A 12112-nucleotide genomic window follows, 5' to 3' on the forward strand; every position below is an offset into this window, starting at 1 on the left:
TTAAGGACAGAGTTCACAGTGCTCTCTAAATGTTATGTCCCACCCACGCTCCAACCCCCTCCCTGAAATATTCCTTCCATCTGTCTGCTGTGGCCACTACCACTCAAACTGGAAGAGGTGGGGAGGAGGTATCTCAAAATAGCACTCATTAACTGGTACTGACTGGTTTTAATTTGTATTGTCTGGAACCAGGAAGTCCTAAAATGTTGCATTAGAAAGTAGGCACACATCTTCTGCTTGCCTCAAACCTATCTGAATGTGTTTGGTTGGTTTTTCTTAAAAAAATAAAGTCATGGTTTGGATCAGGAGCCAGAGTTCTACCAAATTATTGCTGTCAAGTTTGTTTGTTTCTCAGGGTCGCCTTGAGAAGGAATGAGCTATTCCTTCATTCTACCTAGTTAAGGTGCTGCTAGAACAGGGTTTGCTGATGAGAGAGAATATTATATACATCTCCCCCCCACCCCAACTTCTTTGCCCCATAAGCAAGCAAATCAACACCCTTGAGCGTCCACCAGGAGGCGCCGGTGGGAGGGGCCGTCCAAAGACCTGCGGTACCTTCACGATTGGAGAGGCGGCTGGATACAGCAGCGATGGAACCCGGCTTGCTTCCTTTTTTAAGAATCAGTGTGAAGGAAGGGAGCAGAGCTGCGTTATTTTAGGGAGACCTTGTCGCACTCCCCCTCCCGCGGGTAGGTAGCGTCTGGGGTGTGCGCGGGCCCCATGGAGAGACGCTGGCGTTGGCTGCGGTGGCAGCTGGGGCTCCTATCGCGGCTGCGGCCGGCAGTAATCCGACCCCGCCGACGCAGGGACTGAAGAGGCGCGAGCGAACGCGGCAAGCTGCGAACAAAAGCCCGCCGCGCGGGACGTGCGGTAAGCTAACCGGCCGGGGGACCCGGGAGCGGACGGGCTCGCTGAGCTCCAGTAGCCCAGCTGGATACGGTGGGGGGACTCGGAGGACATCTGGGGGCAGGTGTCCGAGCCTAGACTGAGGTGGATGGCGCTTTTAGCATGGACTTAGAGAGGATTAGGTGCATCCGGGAGGACCCAAGCTCCTTCACCATCCCTGGCAAACACCCGGTGGGGGGGGACGGGGGACGGCGGGCACAGCTCCTAGCAAGTCCTGTCCAAGAGGCAAGAGCAAGAATCGATCACCCGTCCCAGGGAGGTCTTTTCGGACTGAGGTATTTCTCTGCGCCCTTCCATCACCCCTGGGCCCCGCGCCTGGGTCTCCTTTGGCAAATGGAATTCAACCATAAACTTCTTCCCTAGGCAAATGGGGTGTTCACAGCAGTGCACTCTGGGGATGAACAGACCTCTTCCTTTTTGTTCCTGCAAAGCTGCATCCCCGGTCGCCCGCCTAAGCTACAAACAAATACGCTAATCCTCCCGGGAATCCTCCAGAGCCTCTCTGGTCGGCTACTGCCTGCTCCTCGATCTTTTCATTTTAACTCGCAACAGGGAGGAGATGCATCTAACGGGCCAGACGCCCAGGGGAGCCTGGCCACAGGCCTCCGCCCAGCACTCCGGGGCTGAGGGAGACTGAGGCTGCTCTCTGTGCACCCTCCCGCCCGCTGGGGTTTCAGGGCATCGGTATTATGATTTACATTCCACCGGGCCTCTGAGCCTAATCCCAAAGCGGATTAAGTTTGGGGGGGGGCGGTGAATATGAACGGGGAGGGGAAAACTGGTTTCAAATGTATTCTTCGATGTCCTCCCTTGTCATCCGCAGAGCCTCCCACAAAGGGACAGGGCTCAGCCATGGTGGATCCCGTACCTGAAGAGGAGAAGGCGGGAGCCGAGCCCGGAGGCTCCGGAGGGGACGAAGCCGCCGCGTCCGTGCCCCCTGACTCCCAGGGCGCCCCGCAGCCCGCGGCGTCTTCGGCCTCGGCCTCCGCCGCTGTGCCCCGTAAGGCTGAAGTCCCGTGCGCAGCAGAAGGCGGGCGGCGGGAGCAGTCTCCGCTGTTGCACCTCGACCTCTTCAACTTCGACTGTCCGGAGGCCGAGGGCAGCCGCTACGTGCTGACCAGCCCCCGCTCGCTAGAGGCCTGCGCCCGCTGCGCCGTTAAACCTGTGGAGCTGCTGCCACGCGCCCTGGCGGACCTGGTGCGCGAGGCCCCCGGCCGCTCTATGCGAGTGGCCACTGGCCTGTACGAGGCTTACGAGGCGGAGCGGAGCGCCAAGCTGCAGCAGTGCAGGGCAGAGCGCGAGCGCATCGTGCGCGAGGAGAAGCGGCGCCTCTTCACGCCTTTGGGCTCCGCGGCCGCCGCGGCCTCGGCCCCTAGTGCGGGCAGCAGCAGCAGCTGCAGCAGCGCCAGCCTCCCGGCCTCGCCCGCACCACGCGCCGCCCGCAAGGCCTCCTCCAGCCCGTCCCCGGCCCGGCCCCAACCTACGCCCGCGGGGTCGCGGGCAGGTAGGAAGAGCCACTCACTAGACTCCCTGTCCCGCCGGCGGGAGGGCGCCCTGAGCTCCGAGTCAGGCGCGTCGTCGTCGTCCTACAGCGGTGAGAGCCTGAGGGAGCTGCACTGGCCGCCGCGGGCCTCGGCCAGGAATAGCTGCCCGGCGGGGTCGGCGTCCTCTGCTCCCAACCCTCTGGGCCGCCCATCCGCCCTGGCCCTGGTGCCCCTCACCGGCCGCAGCTTCAGCCTCGGCGACCTGAGCCACTCGCCACAGACGGCTCAGCACGTGGAACGCATCGTGCGCCAAGTGCGCGCCGAGCGGGGTCTGCGCGCGGTGCCGGAGCGCGACCGGAAGATCGCGGCGCTGATGCTGGCGCGGCACCAGGAGGAGCGCCTGTTGCTGGAGCAGCGCGCCGCGGCCCACGGCCAGTGGGAGCAGCAGCGCGTCCGCGCCGAGCAGCGGCGGGAGCGCGAGGAGCGCGAGAAGCAGCGCGCCCTGGAGCAGGGCCGCCGAGCCTGGGCCGCACAGGTGGAGGAGAGGCGCGGCCGCCGGGGCCGCGAGGAGCGCGAGGAGGCGCGGCGGCGGCAGCGGCAGTGCGAGCGCAGCGAGGAGCGGCGGCGGGAGCTGGCCGAGCGCCAGGGACTGCTGCGGCGGGAGCGGGCGGAGCGCACGGCCCGGGAGGACCGACTTCGCAAGCTGCAGCAGGAACAGAACCTGAAGCAGCGGGAGGAGGGGCTGCAGGAAGTGCGCGAGCGGGCCGAGCAGGTGCGCAGGGAGCGCGCTCATCGCGCGACCCGCGCCAAGCAGAGTCAGGAGGACCAGCTGCAGCGAGAGAAGCGGGAGCTAAGCCGGGCGGAGCGGGCGCGCCACGAGGCGTTGCTGCAAGGCCGGGCCCGGCTGGAGCGCCAGGAGCGCGAGGGCCTGCGGAGCTCCTTGGAGGCCAGCTTGGGCCGCGCGCAGGAGAACTACGAGCAGTTGGTGGAGCAGCGCACCCGGGAGCTGCGTGAGCGGGCCCGGCGGGAGGAGCTGCAGGGCCGGCGGGCCAAGGAGGCGGCCGAGCGCAAAGAGCGGGAGCATCAGGCACACCTGGAGGCTCTGGCCCGGGTGGGCGAGCGGCGGCTGCAGCACGCGGCGCAGGCGGCCGAGGAGGCAGTGCAGCAGAAGGCGCGGCGCGTGGGCCAGAGCCGGATGGAGAAGGAGCGGGCCCAGCGGGCCAACAAGGAGAAGGTGGAGAAGGACGAAGACTGCCGCCGGCGGCAGCTGCTCCAAGCCATCGGTCGCAAGCTGGAGCGCAGCGAGCAGCTGTCTCGGGACCGGCGCAGCGCGCTGGAGAGCGCCCGCTCCACAGCCCGGGCCTCCTTCCACGTGCGCGAGAAGGTACGCCAGGAGACCAACACGCGCTCCTTCGATCGCATGGTTCGCGAGGCCCAGCTGCACGCCAGCCTGGACCGTAAATGACCGCCACCGTGCGCTGGCCAGAGTGCCACGCTCAGCCCCGCGGGGCCTCTTTTGGCCATTTTGACCGGACCGTGGGAGTCCCCAGTCTGGGCGCGGCACCAGGCTTCTGACCAATGAGGCAATGAGAGGACCGACGTGTGAGACCTTTCAGTCCGCCGCCTCTGTTTTTAAAAACTGACTTCGTTTGGAAATGACATAGCACAGTCTTTGACCACATCCAACCTTGGTGGCTCCCGCACCGGTCCTTTGCCAAGGTTCCCATTGTGTCTGTGGAGTTGGAAAAGAAAAGAGATGGGAGAAGGGGGCTGGGTCGAGGCTGGGGGAGGGGAGGGCAAGGAGGCAGTGCAGAGGTGACTGCCCCCTCCTGCAGTAGTCACCCAGGCATCTTTCACATACTGGTGTCTGAGGCGACTGTGGGAACTGCAGTGGACGAGGCATCTCCTTGGCTCCCCTCCCTCTTTTAACATATGGCAAGTTGCACAAAGCTCGGAGGCCTTGCAGAAAAGCACAGCTCTTCCAAGGTATTAGGCCACACTCAAGTGACCCAAAAGCTATTCATTTTTGTGCGCTAGACTTTTAATCTGCCTCTTGCGCAAATTCTGGTCTGTCTTCTGATAGGTTTTCCCTTGATTCCGCTAGGTTTTCTAGTTAGACAATCATCTGCAAATAATGATCAATTTGGGTCTTTTCCCCCTCATTCTCCTAAGTGACACAAGAAATCAGTTGGTTTGGTGATTCTGTTTAGCTTTAGTGGGAGCCCCCAGCCCCTCGGGGGAGGCGGATTCCTTAGGCAGCAGTGTTTCCCCCATTGAGCTTTCCTGCAGGGTATTTTCAGGGGAGGCAGTGTCTGATGGCCACCTCCCAATGTGGAGCCCACTCCTCGCAGACAGCAGCCATGCCTTAAGAAGCAGAGCTACCTTATGTGCCTGCCCAGGCCAATTCTGCCTCAACCTCCAGCCCTGGATGCAGTCCCAAGAGTAGGCCCCAGAGAGTCTGGGGTGTCGGATTCCCTCTGTGAAGGAATCATCACAACTGCTCTGAGGGCAATTACTTTACTGTGGTGGCAGAAGAGCTGGAATTGCCTCTTTGCTGTGAGGGTCGTGCTCACTGTGGTTGGCTGTGTAACTTCCTCTCCTCTCCTTCCCCACGTGAGGAAAAAGAGAATCTCCCTCTGACATTTCTGCGTCCCTCTCCCCTATAACTGAAAGTATTTAGTCAATCTCTCCGTGCCTCACCTTTCCTATTGGCCAGATGGGGCCATCAGTACTCTTCTCCTGGTACCTCAAGATCTCCTGGATCCAAAGCACCGCCTCGGTAATACTTGTTGGTCTTCTTTGTGCCTTTCTTGACCTGGAGTTGGGAGGCAGGAGGGCTGCTGTTGGCCTAGTTTGTTTCTGGGAATATGGATTCCTGGCGTAGGAAGGGGCAGTGCGTCGTGGACAGATGGTCATTTAGCCTCTGGGGGAAAATGCACACAAGACTAGGCCACTTTCTGGTCCAAAAAGTCCCATTCAGTTGTCTTCCGGCAACTTTAACCTCTAGAGTGCTTCCCTTCCAGGAAGCTGAAATCAGCCCCCAGCCATGTCCATCCAAGGACTCTACCTTCATCAAGGAAGGTGGAAAGTAAAACATTAAGTCAGGATCAAGAAATAAGTTACCAAAAAAAAAAAAGAGAGAGAGAGAGAGGAAGAATCAAGGTAGAGAACTACTCTGCTAGACATATTTCATGTATATTCTGTTGGGCAGAATTGTCCCTTAAGTGTCTGGTGTTTTACACACACACACACACACACACACACATTCTGTTAGCCCCGCCCGCCCCCGCCCGCAATCAAATGCCAGCAGGTACAGGAGTATCGTGTAGAAGGAAGCAGTGCTTAGGTGTTACATTTCAGATGATGTGAAACCAGAAAAGGAGCTGTGCCAATGCTTACTTCTTGAATGGGTGAATTTTTCCTTAAATTTTCATGTCGGTAACCAGGTTGTCAGTGAGCTATAATAATCGGACTTTCTGTGAGTCAGGGGCATTTAGCTAAAAATGTTAATGTGATACTGGTTCTTTGTGGTTCCTGATTTGATAGAGGGGCCTTTGAGGCCTTAATAGAAAGTTCCACCTAAAACTCCTTCCTTCCAAAGTATATGCATTCATTTGAGAAGGACACAATCTGCTTTTTTGGATAAGGCACTGAAAGGTACGTAGGTGATCTTCCTCGGCCCTTTAGTCAGTTTGTTTTCTGACTTCTGGGTGACTTTGGGTAGATCAGCTCTGTGTGCCTTGGTTTCCCCACCTGTAGAATGGGGATCATGATTTCTGCCCTCCTCACACAAACACTGAGGGTGAAGGAGAATCAAAGTGGTGCTCTCAGTTCTAAGACTATGGAACGGCAGGTGCAATCACTGTAAACAGGAAGGATCATGTGACTGCACTATGCCTAGAGTGTAATGTACCATCGGGACCTAGTGCAGAAAGGAATGTTCTCGAAAAGCACATTATGGATCATAATGCCACATGTGATGCAAAGGCCCAGGTCTGAATGTCACCAAATTAGATGTTTGCACTTAGAGAAAAGCACAGTGTAAAGGAAAAAAACTTTGGGATCCTTTAAATATACGTATATAGCTAAGTAGAATTCAAGCAAAACCAGAAGCCAAACTTGGTAATAATAAAGAAAGGTTCTTCCAAGTGTCAGACCATCTTCTAGAATGTAGAGCATCTCTGTATTCTAGGATAAGTGGTCATGTTGCTTTTTGAGGAGGAGCGATTTCTAGGATCCTTTTTTGTGCCCTTTATTTATAGTCTTCTCTTTGAAGTGATGCCAGAGAGGAGGAGTGTTTCTTGTTCTGAAATGCAACGAGAGAAACTCAGAGGGATGGAGGACGGTGGGGATGATGGATGGAGAAAGTCTTACTTCTCCTGATGTGAACATTCTCACAACTGCCCAGAATTTGTCTCCGCGCACCACGCTGGAACTTCTTACTATCCAGGAAAATGCAGCCTTGACATGACCCCAGGCCTTCACATTTGCCCCTTGCTCAGAACAGAGGGAACGTGAAGTGGGAAGAGGAGGAATGGAAAGGGTTGGAAAAAGCTTTAGTTTGGTTCGTTACCAAGGAAACAAGCAGGACAAAGCCATTTCAGATGGAGTCATTGGTGAAACTAGCCCAGTGTCCTGCTCGGGCAATGACCAGTGCCTACACCACATCTGGACAGGAAGATGGAAGTTTCCTTTCAGAAGCACACAGAGTGTGAGTCTTCAGTGGAAGCAGTAAGCAGGATTTTCCTAAGGCAAAGAGTCTGTAGGGGAGTGAAGGCACGTGAGAATGCTCTTTGTGTTCAGGCCATTCTGTAAAGCCTACCACTTATCATCCCCCTTCCTTTAAAAAGTCCACTGAAACAGAGGAGTGATCAACTCTACATAAGGGCCCGTATCTTATTTTCCACTGAATCCCCTGCAGCCCATGGTTTAGCACCTCATATGCGGTAAGCACATAAATACTGGATGGAGAGAGGGTTAGACGATGGATGGATGATGGACAAAGAATGGTAACCAGAGGACATCTCCATAGAATGGATTGAATGGAGGCCTCCATTCATTTGTCAAATTTGTATCGAGCTGTATGCCAGGCATTGCTCTTGGTGCTGGGGAGACAGAGTCCCTCTGATCCTTGACCCTGGAGAACACCTATGCTGCAATGTCAAGAGATGAGCAGACCCCTCTGTTTCCCCATTGGGCCTGACTACCTTCCCATCCTGGTATCCAACCACAGGCAAACCTGATGGTCCTTCAAGCACTAATTTCAAGGCTTTTCAGTTTCCCGGGGACATGCAATCCGCCCACCAACCGTCATCCAGTCACTGGTGTTCTCTTTCCCTCAGAGGAGCCTTGATTAATCAGGTCAAATTCATAAGGTCATGTACTTAAGTCAGCTTTAAATTACAGTAAAAAGAGAGAGAGATTAATTACCTTCAAGGGCATTATCTGTGTTGCCTTTAACAGAGGCAGAGTAAATAATGATCGTCAACATAGAGGACCAAGCCTCAGGCCGTGCAGAGTCCCAGATCACCAAAACAGGGTACCACCTCCATCATTCGACTGTTCTTGCTGAGACAAGCACCTCCACACTTCAGAAGCATTTCCAGCCTTAAAGTCCCAACAGAAAGAGATTTCTGATTAGTACTAAATTGATAAGAACGTTTAGTGAACCAGAATATCCCACTTCTTAAGGCTTCCAGGTGATTGAGCTTACCCCCAGGTTGCTCCGTAGACGTCTCTTTCCACCGTTTGGCTGCATCTCTACCCTGCATATCCCAGGAGAACGTTAGGCAGAGGAGCATAAGGAAATCTGGCATTTCTCAACACAGCCTGGAAAGGGGCTGTCAGAGACCCAGCAGACAAGTCTCTGTTCTAGAAATGTTATTTAGGCCTTAGATGTGACACACTGGCTTTGGGTGTCTGATGCAACACCTGCAGCATTACGCCTGATCACATGCTTCGGTCACGTGACTCTACGCAAGCGCGCTTTGTCCGCTCACGTACATGCTCTGTTCCACGGAGCTCTGGTGCTCCGGACACGCACCTCCTCCCAGCCCCTCATACTCTCCCTGGTGCTGCTTTGTCTTCACATAGGTCGGGGCTGGGACAGAGGGTGCGGTTAGTAGCAGGTGTTAGGATATAGAAGCGGAGGCGGTTTCTTTCTGAGGAACACTGGTAATTACTCTTCGCGGTATTGTTACTTCCTGATTCATCAAATGCCGTCATGTCGGTATTGGAGCACAAAAACCTAGTCCGCAGAGTGATTTTTAAATTAGCTGCCACTTTGAAGTGTTCATGCCTTTCTTCCACTCCACTAGTACAGTATTGACGGCATGTTTTTGTGTCAGACACTTGAACAATTCACAGGACTGTCAGAAAAATGATCCATCTCTACTCCTGTGTTGGAGTGTACACGCGCATGCACACACGCGCTCCTACCCACCCCAGCATCAGCGTTCTTGCACAGGGAGGGGACGTGTAGCCATCTCATTCTTTCAGAGAAGGGTAAGCTCTGGGAACGATGAGCTGCCCCCTGGTGGGAGTCCAGTGATTCCACCTATACCTCCAGTTCCAAGGCGGCTTCAATCTCTGGCTTGTGAGCATGGTGTCCATATTTCCCACTTCCACCACCGAGCCGCTCACATGGGTGACAAAGGATTTTCATGTTGCCACTACACCTCTTCCCCCTACTTAGTGTGAGAGACTGAGTGGGAAATGGAATTTGGATGCCAAAATGTTGACATTTGGAACATCTCAGTGTGACAGAATGATTGATAGCTACAAAATTCTGAACATCCGGTCCGTGTGGCTACCATACCTTCAAGGCGAAGTGTTTGGCAAAGGAACAAGCTTTGTTGACTTATTCAAACTATTACTATTCCACAGGCCCCTCCTGTCATCTGTAAAATGAGGACAATAAATCCTACTTGGTAGAGAGTTACTAAATAGAGTTAATGCTTGGAAAGCAGCACAGTCCTCGGCAAATAGCACTCAATTTGTGGATACTGTATTCTGAACTTGGGAAGGGTGGCAAAGGAAGGAATGGGGTAGGTTGAACTTTAGCCAGGTGGTACTGGTGGACCCCAGGCTCAGATGGCAGCCCTTTGCAGTTGTATGTATCCCTTGCTGTGTGGCAATCCCTCAACCATTCCAAAGGAAGGGGCTCTGGAATAATGGGTCCCAGTAATGTGTCATAGTCTGGGGCGGGGGGGGGGAGGGGATTACCATGTTTACCAAATGTTTGGCAATAAAATTGATGTATGATGATAATTTTTGAAATTTTATTTTAAGACTTGACTAAAATGACAAAATGTTTTTAAATTTACATCTCTTTCTTGGGGAAAAGAGGGTGTGCTGCTGTCTTGGTTAGACTCAGATGCTTTGGTAACATCTTTAGCAGAACCAAGTAGAAGAGGGTGTGGGAGAACCACTGTTCTGGGGTGCTCGGGTAATGCAGGATGTGGTACCTGGCAGGAATTCTGAGATATGCAGCCATCTCTGCTATGGCCTCATGGGCATAAGGAAGAGGGTCTGGGACAAGCCCAACCCGGGAGAGCGCTGATGGGCTCACTGTGGGAACCGATGTTGGACCAGGAAGGAGAGAGGTGGGTGTGCATGAGCATTGCTTCATCCTCAACAAATGACATTCTCTGATGAGGTACAGAAAATGCCCCCATCTCCTTCCCTGGCCCCCAACCCTGCACACAGTTGCATGGAGGTTAGCTGCAGCACTGGATCTGCAGAAGTCCATTCCCCACTCTGGATGTACGTCAATGCACAGAGATCCTGAACAGGCCTCCTGGCCCGTGCTGGCCCGCACTGTGCATCGGGAAGTGAGGACCACAGGTGAGGTGAGCTGCTAGGGGCTCTCCTGCATTGTCACCTTTCTTCTGCCCTTGGATACCCTAGAGGGAGGTCCCAGTGGACCTTAGAGGCCTCCTGGGCCCTCATCAAAATCCTAGAGTAGGCAGAGCATGCCTCCCAAGAACATCTGCTTGTTTGAAGAGAACCCACAGGGTAAACAAAAGACATAGCCGAAGGAAAGAATATGCTAATATTGTGATTGCAGGGGTAATGACAGCTAATGCATGCTAAACACTTATACTGGGCAGCTGACTGTGTTTTGGTTTTGGTTTTGGGGGTTTTTTTAAAGCACTTAATCCTCACAAGGGATTTAGGAGGAAAGTACATTATCATTCCCATTTTACAAATGAGAAAATTGAGGCACCGAGTTTAAGTGACTTGCCCAAGGTCACACAGCTAGTGTTGGGCAGAACTGGGCTTGGGGAATTGAGTTTAAGTGGGCTTAACCTCAGCTGATACACATGTCACTTACTAGACCAGCCCTTCCTGTCTCTTGAGATTCACAGCAAAAGGATATTAGGAGTGGAGCAGTTTATTGTTTGATCCAGGCTCAGCCAAAAGCTCTGGCCTTACGTTTCACAGTCTGCCTCGGTTGTCATATGTGGGTCAAGAATTCTGCCTGGGCTCCTACTTCCTGCAGCCACTAAAATAAGTGGAAACAAATGACAGGGAGGGAGGAAAGTGAGCTTCTTTGGGAAAGGAAAGGGCTGATTTATGAAGGGTCATTAAAATTAGTAAGAGCATCATTATGTCCAAGAAAGGAGAAAATGCAGTGAGAGTGAAGGAAAAAAGGCAGGGAATCAAAAAAGAGAGAGGCTGGGGCACACTAGGAAGAAACCAGAGACAGAAAAATTCAGCTGGGATCTATATCGTGTGAGTCTGAGCACAGCTAAATAAGTCAGTGCCTCAACAGAGGAGCAACAGGCCCACCACTGGAGCCGCCTTAAGGCAGCTGAAGCAAGACTCAGGGAGGAGAAAGGAGAGAGCAGGTGCCTTAGACCCTGATAGTTGCTGTAGGTCCCAGTTCAAAATTATTTATAGTCTAGATGTGTCAGATCTACAAAGATAAGGCAAACCATCTCTAAAGGGCTTTCCAAAAGTCGCCAAACTTCTAGCAAAAAGAAAGTACAAGTAAGGAAAACATACATAATTTCTTGTGCTGGTGATGAAGCCAGTTAAGAAATCCTTGGAATCCATTCCAAGGTACTTTTGAGATACCCCTTCTCTATGTGGGCCCAGAACAGATATAGTTTCTACCTCAAGTAGCAGAAAAAGTAAACAAAGCTCAAGGCAAAGACAGTATGCTTTGTAACGTTGAGGACATGATGGGTAGCAGTATTTGGAAGGTGACGAATTGAAATGTACACAGAGCACTAGAATGTAGAATGATTTAGAAGGCAATAGAAAAGAAAGAAAGAAAGAAAGAAGGCAATAGATCATATTTATTAGGCAAGAGAAAATCCATCATTGATTTTCTTTAATGTTCTTATCATCTAATCCCAATGAAAGATGCCAGTTTGCCCTGAAGCTTTCAGTTTGGCTGAACAATATGAAACCATTGATGCTCAACTGTTTTTTGCCCTACGAAGCAGCGAACAGCCGGATGGCCTGTGCCCTAAATGGGCTCTCTGAAGCTCCTACCAGAACTGGAGGTGGGGGCTGTGGGTGCAGGCAGAGGCCCAGATGGCTGGGGCATCCAGATCTCACGCAGAGAGAGATGTCCCTTAAGGAGCTGGCACGGGCAGGTCAAGGGTAGCCTGCTGGCCTGCATAGGCAAAGGGCAGCTTTTCTGCCTGCAGGAAGCGTAAATTTACATCAGCACGTCTAAATGGGAATCCATTTGGTCTCCCCCAACAGAT

General features: G+C 53.3%; 1 protein-coding gene across 1 annotated transcript; it reads left to right on the plus strand.

Annotated features, from left to right (window-relative positions):
- The first annotated feature begins 532 nt into the window (after positions 1-532).
- Positions 533-9578, plus strand: CCDC177 (coiled-coil domain containing 177). The gene is made up of 2 exons (XM_067028264.1): positions 533-870; positions 1730-9578. The coding sequence occupies exon 2, from the start codon at positions 1759-1761 to the stop codon at positions 3853-3855; it is 2097 nt and encodes a 698-aa protein (XP_066884365.1). The 5' UTR covers positions 533-870; positions 1730-1758; the 3' UTR covers positions 3856-9578.
- The last annotated feature ends 2534 nt before the right edge of the window (positions 9579-12112 follow it).

Source organism: Kogia breviceps, chromosome 3 (assembly GCF_026419965.1).
Source record: "Kogia breviceps isolate mKogBre1 chromosome 3, mKogBre1 haplotype 1, whole genome shotgun sequence".
NCBI lineage: Eukaryota > Metazoa > Chordata > Mammalia > Artiodactyla > Physeteridae > Kogia > Kogia breviceps.